This window comes from Halichoerus grypus, chromosome 4 (assembly GCF_964656455.1).
Source record: "Halichoerus grypus chromosome 4, mHalGry1.hap1.1, whole genome shotgun sequence".
Lineage (NCBI taxonomy): Eukaryota > Metazoa > Chordata > Mammalia > Carnivora > Phocidae > Halichoerus > Halichoerus grypus.
The window spans coordinates 13,417,561-13,432,827 of record NC_135715.1 but is presented as its reverse complement, the minus strand read 5'-3'; the positions used below and the strand labels follow the sequence as shown (position 1 = coordinate 13,432,827).

Below are 15,267 nucleotides of genomic sequence, written 5' to 3'. Positions count from 1 at the left end.
GAGTGCATTTGGCTTGAGGGGATTTCATTTACATTGGTGAATTATTTGTCAAAAACAAGCTGATTTTTTCTTTAAAAGAAACAAAGCCAGTAAAGTGAGCAAAATTTGCTTTTATAAAGAAGTACATACACAAAAGACTATTGTTTAAAAATTAGTCTTTATTGTGTGAAAAGTCTATGTTACTGAAAGCTGCTAAATTAAAAAGGATAGCTACCCCTGAGATGTACTTGTGATGAGATGGGGAGGGTGGGAACGGCCGGAAGAAGGAGAGAATCCGGGCAGATGGTTAACAGTTCTGCTTGTCTCCAGGTTTCTGCTCAGCAATGGTGGCACAAAGTAGCCAGGGCCCAGCTCTGCCCAGAGTTAAAAAAAAAAAAAAAAAAAGTACCAGATGCAGGGGGCTCCAATGTAAATGAGATACAGTCTTTTGGGAGTAGACAGAGTCATGAGACAGGCAAAGTAAGATTCAGGCACAGGGAATTACGATTTTGAATGAGGCAGGAAATGCTGCTTGGAGGAGGTCCCAAATAAGTATATCCCAAAGGATGAGTATATCCCAAAGGATGCGTAGGGGGGAGCCTAGATGTAAGAACAGCATAGACAGAGATATGAATACGTTTCACACCATATAGAGGCATTTAAGTGGATCTATTTAAAACTACACACATGTATAATTTATGGTTCTCTATTGATATATGTGTATAAATTATTAAATTACCTACAGCTAAAATAATTTTTATTCATATTAAATAATGTCTGTAGGAATAAATTTAGAACCACCAAGGTCAACATAGTAACACTGCATTATGTGTCTGTCTCACTCATTTTAATCATTCACTTCTTATTTATTTAGAATTCATGAAGATTGACCCTGGTACTTAATAATGGCAGTGTTAATAAGAAAAGTCCATTCCCGTTGTTAACTATTAGTTGAACTTCTTTTTGGAAGTTATATTTATGTATTGTCTCAAATATTAATTAGCAGTTAATAACCACAATTCGTCTATGAAAAAGGAATTGTACATTTAAGTATTTCAGTAGACGTTTTAAATCCCAAGAAATCCCAGAATAAGAAGTGTGATGCACTTAAAAATCATCAACTCTACAAACAAATAACTTCAGTCTCAGGAATGAATTAGTGACCTAGTACAGTATAACGGGCCAAATAACAGCCCTGAAAGGTACAGGGAACGTGTAAATGTCACCTTATAAGGAAACCAGGTCTTTGCAGCTATGAGGAAGTTGGGCATCTTGAGATGGGACAGTGCTCCTGGATTAAATGCAATCACAAGGAGCCTTATGAGAGAGAGGTAGGGGGAGAGTGGGCACATGTGGAAGAGGAGAGGGACAATGTGCCCGTAGAGGCAGAGACAGGTGGCGAGGCCAGAAACCAGAGAATGCCAACAGCCACCAGAAGACAGAAGAGAAGAGGAATAGATTCTTCCCTGGAGCCTCCAGAGGGAGCATGAAATGCCAATACCTTGATTTGGTCCCGGTGAAACGGATTTCAGGCTTCTGGCCTTCAGAAAAATGCAAGGATAAATTTGTGTTGTTGTAAGTTGCCAAGTTTATGGCAGTTTGTCAGACTGGCCACAAGAAATGAATAACACGTGGGAGTTGCTTAAGACAAACACACTGATAAACACAGAGTAGCAGGTACCACTCCATTTTAGGTCTCCTTCTAGGCTAACCTTCTCTAAAGAACTATGGATATTTTCCCACTCCCTCCTAACTTCCATCTACCCTAAACCTAGTCCCTTGATTATCTCACCAGTGACCTCCGTATTGCTAAACCAGTGGTCTCTTTTGTCTTCACTGTGTTCGTTTGACCTCTTAGCCATATTCAACCCACGTAATCAACCTCTTCTTTGCAGAACGCTCCTTTCCTCTCTAATCTGTCTTCCTCCCTGGGAAAAGGCTGGAGATGTTGCCCATTGTGTTCCTCTACTATATGTGGAGGCTGCTGCACATGGAGGTTCCTGGCACTGGACGTTTCCTTCATGATCTCATCCATTCCCATGGCTGTAAATCATATGTAAGCTGCGAACTCCCCAGTACATGTTTCCAGTCCTCTCCTCGGAGCCCCGAGTTTGCATATCTAACTTCCTACTGGACTCATCTTTAAATTGCTCACAGGAACCTGACATGTTCAAGCCCGAATGTTCCCATTTCAGTAAATGCAACCAGCAGTTTCAAAACCAAAATTAAGCAGATTCTCTCACATCCAGTTCATCAGCAAGTGCTATCATATCTGCTTTCAAGTCTGTTTCCTTCTCTACCTCCCTAAACCCGCATCTGAGCCTCCATCAATCTTTTATTCAAATATTTCCTTTCTAATCTGTCAGTTTCCACTCTTGCTTCATTCCAGTGTATTCTGCATACAGCAACCAGAGGAATATTTGTAACACATAAAGGCATCATATCACTCCCTTACTTAAAACCCATCAGTGCTCTCCCATTTCATTAGAGACAAAGCCTAAACATTAACCATGACTATACTCTAGAATGTCATCCGTGGGCTGGTCCCCACCAGCTCACCAACTCATCAGGGGCCACTCTTTCTGTATTCACTGGAACCAAACTCAGCTTTCAGTTCTGTGAACACACAAAGCTCTTGCTTGCCTCATGGTCTTTGCTCTTGCTGGAAGTATCCTGCTGCTCTTCACATGTTAACTTCATCTTATCCAGAAGGACTCCGTATCCATCCCCTGTGACCCACCACCAATCTCCATCACTACCAGTGAGGCCTCCTGATTTCTGCTTATCCATAAAAATAAATTGTAATTTTGTTTGTTCTTTCTCATTAGGGTTTAAGTTCAATAAATATGCACACAGTGGCCTGGTACAATGTCTGTACCACAAAATACTTACTCAGTGAATGAAGACACAAACCGTTCTTTCCTTTTATAACTCTTCCGTCTCAAATTCACCATATTTTAAAAGTCCCCTTCAGTTTTTCCTCCTGGCAGTTTTTCTCTCCCCAGTTCCTAATAGGATATAACAGTAATTCTTTTTTTCCTTTCCTTCCTCACACACTGCACCCCCCATCCAACGCACAGCCTTTGTGTGTACACTCAAGATAAAGAAGTGGGTGGTTAGAACTAATAAATGGTTTTAGTAATATTGCAGGGTACAAAATCAATACACAGAAATCTGTCATGTTTCTCTACACTAATAATGAACTATCAGAAAAATTAAGAAAAAAAATCCCATTTACAACTTCATCAAAAAGAATAAAATACCTAGGAATAGATTGAACCAGGGAGGTAAAAGGCCTCGTACACTGAAAACTATAAGATATTGATGACAAAAATTGAAGAAGACAGAACTAAGTGGAAAGATATTTTATGCTCATGGATTAGAAGGATTAATATTGTCAAAATAGCCATACTACCCTAAGTGATCTACAGATTCAAATAATCCCTATCAAAATTCCAGTGGGTTTTTTCACAGAACTAGAACAAATAACCATAAAATTTGTATGGAATCACAAAAGACGCTGAATAGCCAAAGAAATCTTGAGAAAGAAGAACAAAGCTGGAGGCATCATGCTGTCTGATTTCAAACTATATTACAAAGCTGTAGTAATCAAAACTGTATAATATTGGCATAAAAACAGACATATAGATCAATATAACAGAATAGAGAGCCCAGAAACAAACTCACTCACATATAGTCAATTAATTTACAATAAAGGAGCCAAGAATATATAATGGGAAAAGTCTCTTCAATGAATAGTGCAGGGAAAACTGAGCAGCTACGTGCAAAAGAAGGAAACTGGACCACTATCTTACGCCATGCACAAAAATTAACTCAAAATGGATTAAAGACTTGAGTGTAAGATCTGAAACCATTAAACTCCTTTCCTAAAAATAAAAAAAAAGACAAAACATAGGTGGTGACATCAGTCTTGGTGATGATTTTCGGGGTTTGATAACAAAAGCAAAGTCAACAAAAGCAAAAATCAACAAGTGGGACTGCTTCAAACTAAAAAGTTTCTGTCCAGCAAAAGAAACCATCAGCAAAATGAAAAGGCAGTGTATGGAATGGGAGAAAATATTTGCAAATCATATATCCGATAAGGGGTTAACATCCAAAAATATAGTAAGAATTCATACAATAGAATAGCAAACAAACAAAATCCTCTGCCCATTTTTTAAATGGGCAGAAGATCTGAATAGACATTTTTCCAAAGAAGACCTACAGATGGCCAACAGGTACATGAAAAGCTGCTCAACAGGACTCATCGTCAGGGAAATGCAAATAAAGATCACTGTAAATCACCTCACATCGGGGCACCTGGGTAGCTCAGTCAGTTAAGCATCAGACTCTTGGTTTTCAGCTCAGGTCATGATGTCAGGGTGACATGGAGCCCTGTGTTGGGCTCTGTGCTCGGTGGGGAGTCTGCTTGAAGATTCTCTCCCCCTGCTCCTCCCCCGACTCATGCATACGCACACACGTGCTCTCTCTCTCTCAAATAAATAAGCCTTTTAAAAAAAAGATATCACCTCACATCTGTTAGAGTGGTGTTATCAAAAAGATAAGAGGTAACAAGTATGGCCAGGAGGTGGAGGAAAGGAAATCCATTGCATTGGGAATGTAAGTTGGCGCAGTCACTGTGGAAAATAGCATAGAGGTTTCTCAAAAAATTAAAAATAGAACTACCATATGATCTATCAATTCCACTTCTGGGTATTTATCCAAAGAAAATGAAAACACTAACTTGAAAAAATATCTGCACCCCTATGTTCATTGCAGCATTATTTACAATAGCCAAGATACGGAAACAACCCGAGTGTCTGTCAGTGGATGAATGGATAAAGAAGTTGTGCCATATACATACAATGAAATATCATTCAGCCATTTTAAAAAAGGAAATCTTGTCATCTGCAACAACGTAAATGGACCACGAGGGCATTATATTAAGTGAAATAAGTCAGACAGAAAAAAACAAGTACTATATGATCTCACTTATACATAGAATCTGGAAAAAAAAAACAAACCAAACTCATAGAGACAGATAGAAAGATTGGTGGTTGCCAGAGGCAGGGCAAGGGGGCTGGCAAAATGGGTAGAGGGGGTCATAAGGTACAATCTTCCAGTTATTAAAAAAAAGTAATTCATGAGGACGGTAATATTCAGCATGGAGACTACAGTTAAGAATACTGTATTGCATAGTTGAAAGTTGCTAAGAGAGTAAATCTTAAATGTTCTCATCACAAAAAGGCAAATTCTGTACTTCCATATGGTGATGGATGGTAATGACTTACTGTGGCAATCATTTCACAATATATACAAATATCGATCATTACATCATACACCTGAAACTAATATAATGTTGCATGTCAGTTATACCTCAATTTAAACAAAAAAAGAAAAAGAAAAAGAAGTGGGGGTGGGTAGCCTTTAGTAGGATAGAGATTTAAGAGCCTATACAACCCAGTCCTCAGGGACAAGGTCTTGCATTAGTATTCTGCCTTCCAGAGATGCTTTCGGAAGTAAAGAGAGGAGGCTTAAGGGGATGCCATGTTTTAAGCCTTTCAGTTTGAGTGCCAAATACCTACCCTTTGAAGTCAAAGCTTTCTAAATGTATGAACTCTCACGCTCCTGTTTTAAAAAGTCAACTGACTAAATTTTAGAGCCATAAAATACCTCAGGCCACTTAGTCATTACTGCTCAGCACTGATCCTTCCTTGCCACTACAAAATATCAAAGAACCCGTGCTGAATGTGTGTGTGTGTGTGTGTGTGTGTGAGAGAGAGAGAGAAAGAGAGGGAGACAGAGAGGTCTTTGAACCTGGATCTACTGGTATAATGTACTGAGAAAGAAGACTAGCATGTGAGAAGCTGAAGAGAGAAACACAGGAATGTGGAATGAAGTCCAGAGATGAGAAATAGCAAGGCCAGTATTTCAGAAGCCATTTTCATCCAGAAGACGCCACAGCTTTGTCCTCTAGCCACTCTAGCTGCAGCTGGTTCTGAGAGATGATCAAGGACCCAGTGGATCCCATCTCAGACAGCCTGGCAGCAGGCCTTATACAGAAACCACGGGGCCGAGGCTCCCAGGAGCGAGCTGGTGTGGCCCCCGGGACAAGAATCATTCGGAGGTGCTGCTCTTCTCTTTTCTTAGCTGCAGCTAAGAACTGAATTCAGACGCGAGGACATGGGGTCAGCCTGGACTCTACCTGCGGAGCTTAGTTTCAGTCCAGGATCTGGGACCCACTGTGCCGGGGCAGTGGTTCTCCAGAGCTGTTTGGAGCAGCCTCGCCCCTCCCATCTGGAGGAGGCCTTGGCTGATGGTGGGACACAGCTCTCCACCAGCACTCTGGCCTCACACTCAAAGACATCAGCAGAGCTGGGGGGTTTGCCCTCTTCTGTTTTAAGAAATTACCAGCAAAATCTAGGGAGTGCAGAGAAATGGAAATAGCCCCAGACTGGGAAGTCAGGAGTCCCGGGCGCTTTGCCCTGACTCTGCCTCAGCGGCATTGACCTTGCATGATCCATTTGGTCCATACTCTAAATTGCTTTCACCCGTAAGTTCTCACGGCCACCTTTGTCCTTCACGGATATTGAGAAGGTTAAAGAAGACAAGGTGTGGGAGAGCGGTTTGAACACTGGGAACCCTTCGGAGGCATAAGGTATTACTGTCAACAGTAATAATAAGAGTGCCCATCTCTGAAGATGAGCGTAACTTTACTTTTTACTCATTACCTTCAATGAAAAACACTCTGTTAAAGAGAAAATACCTCATTGAATCTATCTTCCTAAGACCTATACACTTTTAACTTTCAGCTGCACGTGGAGCAATGTATTTTCCCAGCCCACATTTCAAAAAAGAGAAGACATTTGCTATCATTTAATAATCATTAATAGAGTTTATATCTCTGTACTCACATTTCTATGCTGATTATATTCCTATTCTAGACACAATGGGCCATTTGGGGGAAAAAACTTTATTACTGCAGGTTTTACACTACCGATGAGAGCTGTTATTTATTGAGTTCTGACCATGGGAAGGGGGGAGAACTAATACCTGATTTGGCCCAACTCTTGAAGCTAAGCTTAAGGTTTTATGTCCCGTCTGCTGCTGAGAAAACTAAACCCCGGCGAGGTTAACTCACTGCCCAGGATAAAAGTTAACTGGCAGAGCTCTGGATTTGAATTCAGATCGCTCTCAGTCTAAAACCTGTGGTTTTATTTGTAAATAATACTCTCCCCGAGCCCTGTTATAGCTATCATTAGTAAAACAAACTGCAACATCCATTTTAGATCATTAAATTAGATGAACAAGTAACGTACATTTTGGAAAGCACGATCTTCCTAATTGTAATAGATTTGCTGATAGGCGAAAAGGTTTCAGGAAATGAGTTTTGAGGTTCTGACATCCTATTGACAGTCAAGGTACAAGCTGTCTGTATGTCACCACACGGACCCTGACTTCAAATGATCCATGGGAGGGAGGGCTGGGGGTGTGGGGGAGAGCTCTTTTCTTTCAGTGTTTACTTTGATAATTGGTCTCTGGGTTAAATTACACATTTAGTACAAGTGTTTTAATACTTACTTTCACAAACTGGGCCACACATCAGATCATGTAGTAAATTTTTTTAAATGCAAATTTCAAGGCCCCTGCCTAGACCTATTGAGTCTGGCCATATCTCTATTTAAGAAATTCCCCACAGGCATTTCTGATATAGCTAGTTTTTTGAATCACTGATCTATTGTGATTTATGACCTTTCAGGGTGGATTTTTTTTTTTCTTAAATTCTAACATTATATAGTCATACCATTCAAATCACTTGGCTTTCTTTCAAGAGCGCTAACTTATAAAAGCTATAGTTCCTGAAAACCACAACTTTTTGTAATTATGGCTCAAATGGGTTGAAAATGGAAAACATACACATATAAAATTTTGGAGAAAAAAATTCCTAACTGCCATCTATTTCCCATGTTGAGACCTCATGTTGCAACTCTGTCCCAAAGTGAATTTTATGTCTGAGCCATAAAGATCTAAGAGCCCCCCATGGGAGGGCTACGGCAGCACTCACAGACCATTAGAATCACCTCTTGTGGCCCCCAGACACTCCAGTAAAGACTTCCAGACTCTCTGAGAACTCCCTGCACATACTATCAATATTTCACTGTTTTCTAACATGAGCATTCATAAGAGATATTTTTCCGTTATTGCTGTCAACAAAAAATTTGTTTAATAAACTTAGATTGTTATTTTTCCCATATGTTCAACAACTCATTCAGAGCCATAAATAGAAAACAAGAATGTTACTCACAATGTATAAATAGCAGAGTAGCGTGACAGGGCCAATGGCAGGGTTCGGTATTAGAAAATTACATTAACACATGATTGCAAATATCTGCACACTGGTCCTAAAAATAAAGAAGGTAAAAGTCATCCAATCACTAAAAAAGCAAGCAACCAACAAAAACCGTTCAGGTACAATTCAGGGTAAAATTTATTCTAAGAAAAATTTTAGCATCTTCAATTGTTAACATTGGTTCTAGAAGAGTGAGGCAAAGTTTCTTGTTCTCATATTATTTCCTTTCCGAGGGGCGTATTTTTAGGCGGGGCTTTTAAAAATAATCATCCCCTCAACCCCTTAGTATATTTCTTCTTGTCTGTGGACAAGGAGTGTAGTGATAGAGAAGTTCAAATAAGGTACGGAATGCCTTTATCACTGCTGTGCTGATTTTGACCTAGGAAACCAAACTAAATTTTAATGGCTGGTTGAAAAATTGGCCAACTGAAAAGTTCATGCTCTTCCATTCAAGGGAAGGTTAGATCTAAACATGGTTGAGCTGGACCATGAAATAGCAGGTCTCTATGAACATTGCCTACAAACATTGGGTACTTGCATGCTAGTGATGGGCTATGGGAACATGCTGGTGAGTCTGAGCAAATACAGCCCCAAATAATCCCCGCTTTTTGTGAATGTACAAACTTGATCAACTGGAAAATCAGGCGCTATTCAAGGTTTTTCTTTATTCATTTCCTTTTTGAGATCCACGGAGGAGAAATGAGAGATTTTGAGTCAGCATTCCACAGGTTTTACTCCCTTACCAACATTCAGTGTTTGGAATGATGAGCAATTATAGTGAGAATTATTATTTTCTTTTCTTGAGAACGCCTTCGTAGAATTAAAAGTTTAACCTGTCCTCTGTAATTAAGTTTCTACAATGTTCTCCCATGATTTTTTGTATGGTTTTAGGAAGAGAGGATCTATATGGATTTCATTTTTATTAAGCAAAACAAAACAGGGAAGTTTAATGAACTTTCTCAGATATTGATTTATGCAACTGACACAAAGAGTCTTACCTATGATGAGTGAGTTTTGCTCAAATGACACTTGCTGGTGATTTTTTTTAAAAGTTTTATTCTAAAGAAATCTTTGTCCTGTGTTGTCTTCCTTTAACAGCCCACTTTTCCTGTAGGTCCCGCCATAGGGACAAATACGGCGATTAGCTTTGCTCCTTACTTAGCACCTGTAACCCCTGGAGTTGGGTTAGTCCCAACGGAAATTCTACCCACCACACCTGTTATTGTTCCCGGAAGTCCGCCCGTCACTGTCCCGGGCTCAACTGCAACTCAGAAACTTCTCAGGACCGACAAACTGGAGGTACTTCAATTATATCTGTGATTCGAGATGCATTTGTGGTAGAAGTGTACTTCTATGTAAGTGAACGCTTGTAAGATATTCATTCAGTCTTGCAAAACAGCCACGTGCACACACACATGTTCATCTAAGCACCATGCATTCGTAATTCTATGGTTTCAATTTAAGGCAGAGTATAAAGGAAATTAGTCTGTAGGAAAAGAATTAGCTTAGTACAAACAAAATTCACCCGTGGGGAATGTGTGTTCAGGGGCAAAATATTTAACAACCAGTAGAACTATGAATCAGTCACTGTGCAGGCCATAGAATGGCTCCAGAAGGCCTCCAGATGCTTGGCATTAACCTCTGATGGATCCTGGAAAGGTCTGAGAATGGGCAAGTCAGAGGCCCAGCAGTCAGGGCAACTGGGGGGAGGGGAAACTTGGGCACAGGGGTACGAGTAAATAGAACTATGACTGTTGACCACTTGGTATGATCATATTTCAATATTTTAAGAACTAATATAGTTATATTGGTATGTTCCCGAATATCAGCCCTGGTTGTATTATTGGTAAATAGGGGAACTGGAAGCTGGGCAAATTTAGTTATCGATTAAGATATTTTCTTTAACTTAAGTTCAAGTGTTCTGTAAAAGTCAAGAAAACAAGTTCATATATTTATAGAACATAATTCTTAAGTCATGAGTCAAGCCAGTATTCTCTTTAATCAGAGTTAGAGGATTTATCTTAACTACTATATCCTGTGATATTTAATAGAGCATTTTATACAGGTAGGTAAAGATTCTGATAGATTTTTCAACAAGCTCCTTTAATTCCAGTACCCATTAAAGTTGTTAGGTGATGTATGTATGGTTAGGATGTACACTGTGCTTTATATTGGATCATTGGAGAAAGTTATTTCAATGTGCATTTGTTTAAATATTTACCCAATAAAAATTTTTTTAAAAAATAAATATTTACCAGATAAATCTTGAGGGCAATAAAGTGTGGCTGCCTAATATCAGCTTCAGTCTGGAGTTTATGTATCCCAAAATGAAAAGACTATAGTTCTAACACTACTGTTTTGATGTAGCCTGCCCCTGTGACTAGAGAACAGACCTTTCATGGTCTGCAAAAGCGTTTGGGGCTCCACCTGCTGGCCCCATGGAGCTTTAGTGTTCAGTTGGTGAGTGTGGTTTAGAAAACAAATCAGCTGAGTTGGGAAAAAATCGTCCTCCCCAACAGGACTAGTAGACAAAGACATTGAAAAATAATTTACAGTGACTTTAGCAGGGCAGCTTGCAGTTCATTTCAAACCAGGAATGAAGTCAGCCACACACACAGATCCTTGGTAAACGCTCGATGGCCGGTATGTACCTCGGACGCAGGTTCAGACCAGAGGATTGCATTTAGAGATGAAGGCTGACTCAGAATTGATGGGAACACCTGACAAACTTTTATTTTGTACATTTTATGAACTAAAGATGGAATATTGGCTTATATCCAAAGCAGGAGGAAAGAATGAGCAATTTTGTGACTTACCTATTTACCCTTCAAGCCCTCTTGGCCACTGGTCAGTGAAACTGTATTCTGCAAGCCCCTTTGACTTTCACAGGGCTTGACTGTCACGTCAGTGACCCTTCATATGATGTCACTGATGGTCGAGATGCCAACCACCACTTCAGTGTACTGACTTTGGAACTAGAGCCTAAAAGGAAAATAATTTACAGTTTTACTCTTAATTCTGCCCTGCTAATGATATTTTATAAGTATTATGTCTATTTATTATTTATGTCATCTTATTTTAAGAACTAGTCTTCAGATCAGAATTAAGAATACTCTTAAATTCTAAAGAAAACTTTCTTTACATGGTAAACTTTTGATCCACCAGAATTCTTAGAGGATGGAGCATTCTAGTTACTTGAGACTTCAGGATAACTAAGGATTAAGGACTAAAAAAGCAACGGTAACACATCAGCACTTCAGACTCTATTCCTGCTTCCCTCCACTTATTTCTCTCCTTTTTATCTTGTCTTTCTTTCTGTGCTGTCAAAAATAATAACAGAGTGACCTTAAATGCAAGTTTCAACGTCTTAGATACAGTAGTTCTGACTTATGATTGTAAGTGTAAGTTATCTTTGTAGAGCAGGGGACTTAGGGGGAAACAGGAGTATTCAGATTCACCCCACCCACTTCCCATCCTCAGAGGAACAAATCTGTTTCCCCCAATTCTTTCTGGAATTGTTACAGCTATGCCCTGGGGGCTTGGTCTGTGATGCAACTATCCCTCCATGCAAAAAACCTATGGCATCCCAGAGTGGTCAGGGCAGGAGAAGATTTGGATATGGATATAGATGTCCAAATTCTGTACTACATATACACATATATTGTGTCCTAATTATTACATATAAAGTAGATACCGAGATAAGCACACTACCCAGAGATAAAGGGAGGCTTTGTTGATTTTCGTGATGTTAGCCCAACTGCAGACTTTTGCCTTAGTTTCTCAATACAGAGTCTCACTCCAGAAAAGAGGGCAAAGCAGAACTCAGATTAGTTTGTCAGGGACCCTAGTTGAGTTCTGGACAATCAGATTTTTATCGGAATGTCACAAAAGCCACCATTAAGAGAGAGGAAAAAGCATGTATTCCTTTAATAATTTTTTTTTTTTTTTTTGGACCTAAATGGCTGCGCTGGCGGAGGTGGTCGCCGGCGGCCATCAGGCTTCCTTCTGCAGCGTCCGCTCTTGCCCCCTGTGTCCTAGGTATGCAGGGAGTTCCAGCGAGGAAACTGTGCTCGGGGGGAGACCGACTGCCGCTTTGCACACCCCGCAGACAGCACCATGATCGACACAAACGACAACACCGTAACCGTTTGTATGGATTACATAAAGGGGCGTTGCATGAGGGAGAAATGCAAATATTTTCACCCTCCTGCACACTTGCAGGCCAAAATCAAAGCTGCGCAGCACCAAGCCAACCAAGCGGCGGTGGCCGCCCAGGCAGCCGCGGCCGCGGCCACAGTCATGGTAAGTGGGGCGCGCCCGCCGCGCACCTTCCTCCGCCCGCGCCGGGGAGCCGCGGGGCGCCCCGCGGGATCCCGACGCTCCCCCCTCCCGCCCCCCCAAGGCGGGAACTAGGGAAGGCTGCCATCCCTGCTGCTCCGCTGCCTAAGTTCTGTTGTTGTTTTCCCCGTTTTGTTTTGGTTTGGTTTCCCCCCTCCTTCCCTTCTTCAGCACAATAAGTAAATCCCTCAGGCGCAGGGAACCCCCGGCGAGCCGCCGGCCCCCCTGCCCCTGCGGCGAGCCCGGCCCGGCCTCCTCCTCCTCCTCCGGGCGGGCTCCGCGGCCTGGGGCCACCGGGAAGGGGGGGCCCAGCGCTCCGGCGACGGCAAGACGGCTGAGCCCCGCCGCGGAGCCCCGGAGCCCAGAGGCCCGCAACAGGTGACCTTCAGGGACTGGCTCTTCCCCACCCGTTTCCCCCCTTGCCTTCAGACGTCCTCCCCCTAAATGAAATTGTGTCATGAAACAGATGAAAATGGAGTTGTACTGACTGGTGCTTTAAAAAGGGGGAGGGGGGACCGTAACCCAGCCTGGAGTCCCTGAGTCACCGTAATGTCCCTTAGAGACCAGCCGCCAATGCCGCCTCCCCCTTTCTCCCCCTCTTCCTCCTTCTTCTCTTCTTCCCCCTGCTTCTCCTCCTCCTCTTCCTCCTCCTCTACTCCCTCCTCTCCTCCTCCTCCTCCCCCTCTTCCTCCTACTGTCCCCCCCCCCCCCCCGCTTCTTCTTCCTCCTCATCCTGGGGAATCTATTACAGCTCCAGAGTCTCAGGCCCCACCCCAGACCTTTGGGGTCAGAATTCTAATTTTAAAGTATCCTCAGGTGTTTTGTATACACATTAACAGTTGATAAGCCCCTGCCTAGAACCCTGGTTCTCAAACTCGGCTATACTTTGGAATTACCTGAAGCGTCTTGAAAGGTTCCAACATCAGCCCCATCCCCCAGAGTTTTTTATTTTATTGGTCTGGGTGTGGCCTGGGCGGTGGCCTTTTGTGAAAACTCTCCTGGGATTCCGATGTGCAGCACGGCTTGAGAACCATCACACTAGGTTGTAGAAATTGCTAATTAATTTGTTTTAAGGTGAGACCGCCGGCTTATCAGAAGCCTATTATAATATATGATAGACACTGCATTCATTCATTCATTCATTCACTGATTCATTCAGAACACGTAATGAGAGCGGCCATGCATCAGACACTCGCTGGGGAGCATCCAGAAATTAAGCAGGTTTTCTTGCCCTCGAGGAGCTTAGAGTTGAGTAAGTGAGGGCAACAGTGCTCCTCAGTGATGATGGAAATGCATAATGGGGTCCAGCGGGGCCTGAAAGACTCAGTGGGCCGTCCTTCCTTAGAAGAGACAGATAGGGCTTCAGAGATGAAAGATGCACTTTAAAACACAATCTTCTAACTACAATATAGAGAAGTTCTCCCTCTTTTTTGTTCTAGTAAAAGAACAGTTTGCAAAACTGATTGTAATTGGGAACGGAGCAGGGGCAGGTCTCGAACACATAGCAAGTTCTGGGTTCCACGTTCAGTAATGAGAATACAAAGGAGTAAATCGGTTACTTAATGCTGATGAAAAAGGAACTCTTTTAGCAAGCAAGGGAAGTCTTTTATACATTTCTCCAATGTGGAATCTGTCTTCCCATCCTCGTAGTGAAGATCTCATCCTATAAGGAGTAAAACTGTTTTCACTGTAATCATTATTTTAGGCCAGCCCCAATGTATCCTAATTGGTACGCTGATTGTTAGGCCCAAAACACACGTTTTTCCACTGCACTGACATAATAAATCGTAACTGGGTACCAGGGTTATCCCCAGGGCTAGTCAGGACTCTGGGACTGAGACCAAAACCCAACTGAAGTAGCTTAAATTAAAAAGTTGGACTTCACGTGGTGCCCTCCAAAGGGAGTAGAAGTCACATAGAGATTAGGGGCGCCCAGATCCAGAAAGTGGAAAACCAGTAGATCTCTCTTTTTTCCTCTCTCTCTTTCCTGCTTCTCTTGGCGTATCAGCTCTATCTTCTAAGACCAGGTTCTCCAATGCAACACTGACCACGAGTCTAGACACCTGTGGGGACACATTCTTATGTCTTTTGACAGGAGAGAAAACAGCATCTTCTACAGCAGTTCTGGTTAGGGAAAAAACCCTAAAAAACAGTTAAAGGTCATTCTGGGGGTTGTCCTCATGGTTAGAGTAATAGCGTGCCATGACCGGCTCAGCCTGGGTCACAGTAGCCATTTCTGGCCACTGGCGTAGGAGATGAGGTTCTGGGGGTATGAAAAAAATTAGTCCCTATACCTCAAATACCTGTTGCTACAACAAACCATTGGTACTAATCGTAACCGGAGAGCTGAGCCCCGAATTTCTCTGAGCCTTGATTGTACCTGCCTGTTTATGAGAAGTACCCATTCTAACATCCACAATCAATATATCCTTCAATCACCGAAGGAACAGTGCAGCCCGTGTAGGTCAGTGGTGGGTGATGGGGAGAAGAGAAGAAATGGCCATTGGCACAAACACGTCATTCCTGAACCTGATATTTTAAGCCCAAGCCTGTACCCCTCTGCGCGCCTGCCATGTGCCCTTCCTCGAATTTGCACATCA

At 42.1% G+C, this 15,267-nt stretch overlaps 1 protein-coding gene across 9 annotated transcripts in view; it reads left to right on the top strand.

The window, feature by feature from the left end:
- The window catches only part of MBNL2 (muscleblind like splicing regulator 2), a 155,501-nt gene that overhangs the window by 101,439 nt on the left and 38,795 nt on the right, over positions 1 to 15,267 (top strand). For all 9 annotated transcript variants that reach the window (XM_078070177.1, XM_078070172.1, XM_078070174.1 and 6 more), the window contains 2 exons: positions 9,428 to 9,628; positions 12,368 to 12,631. In XM_078070177.1, the coding sequence (XP_077926303.1) occupies positions 9,428 to 9,628; positions 12,368 to 12,631 (465 nt within the window). The remainder of the gene's footprint in view (positions 1 to 9,427; positions 9,629 to 12,367; positions 12,632 to 15,267) is intronic.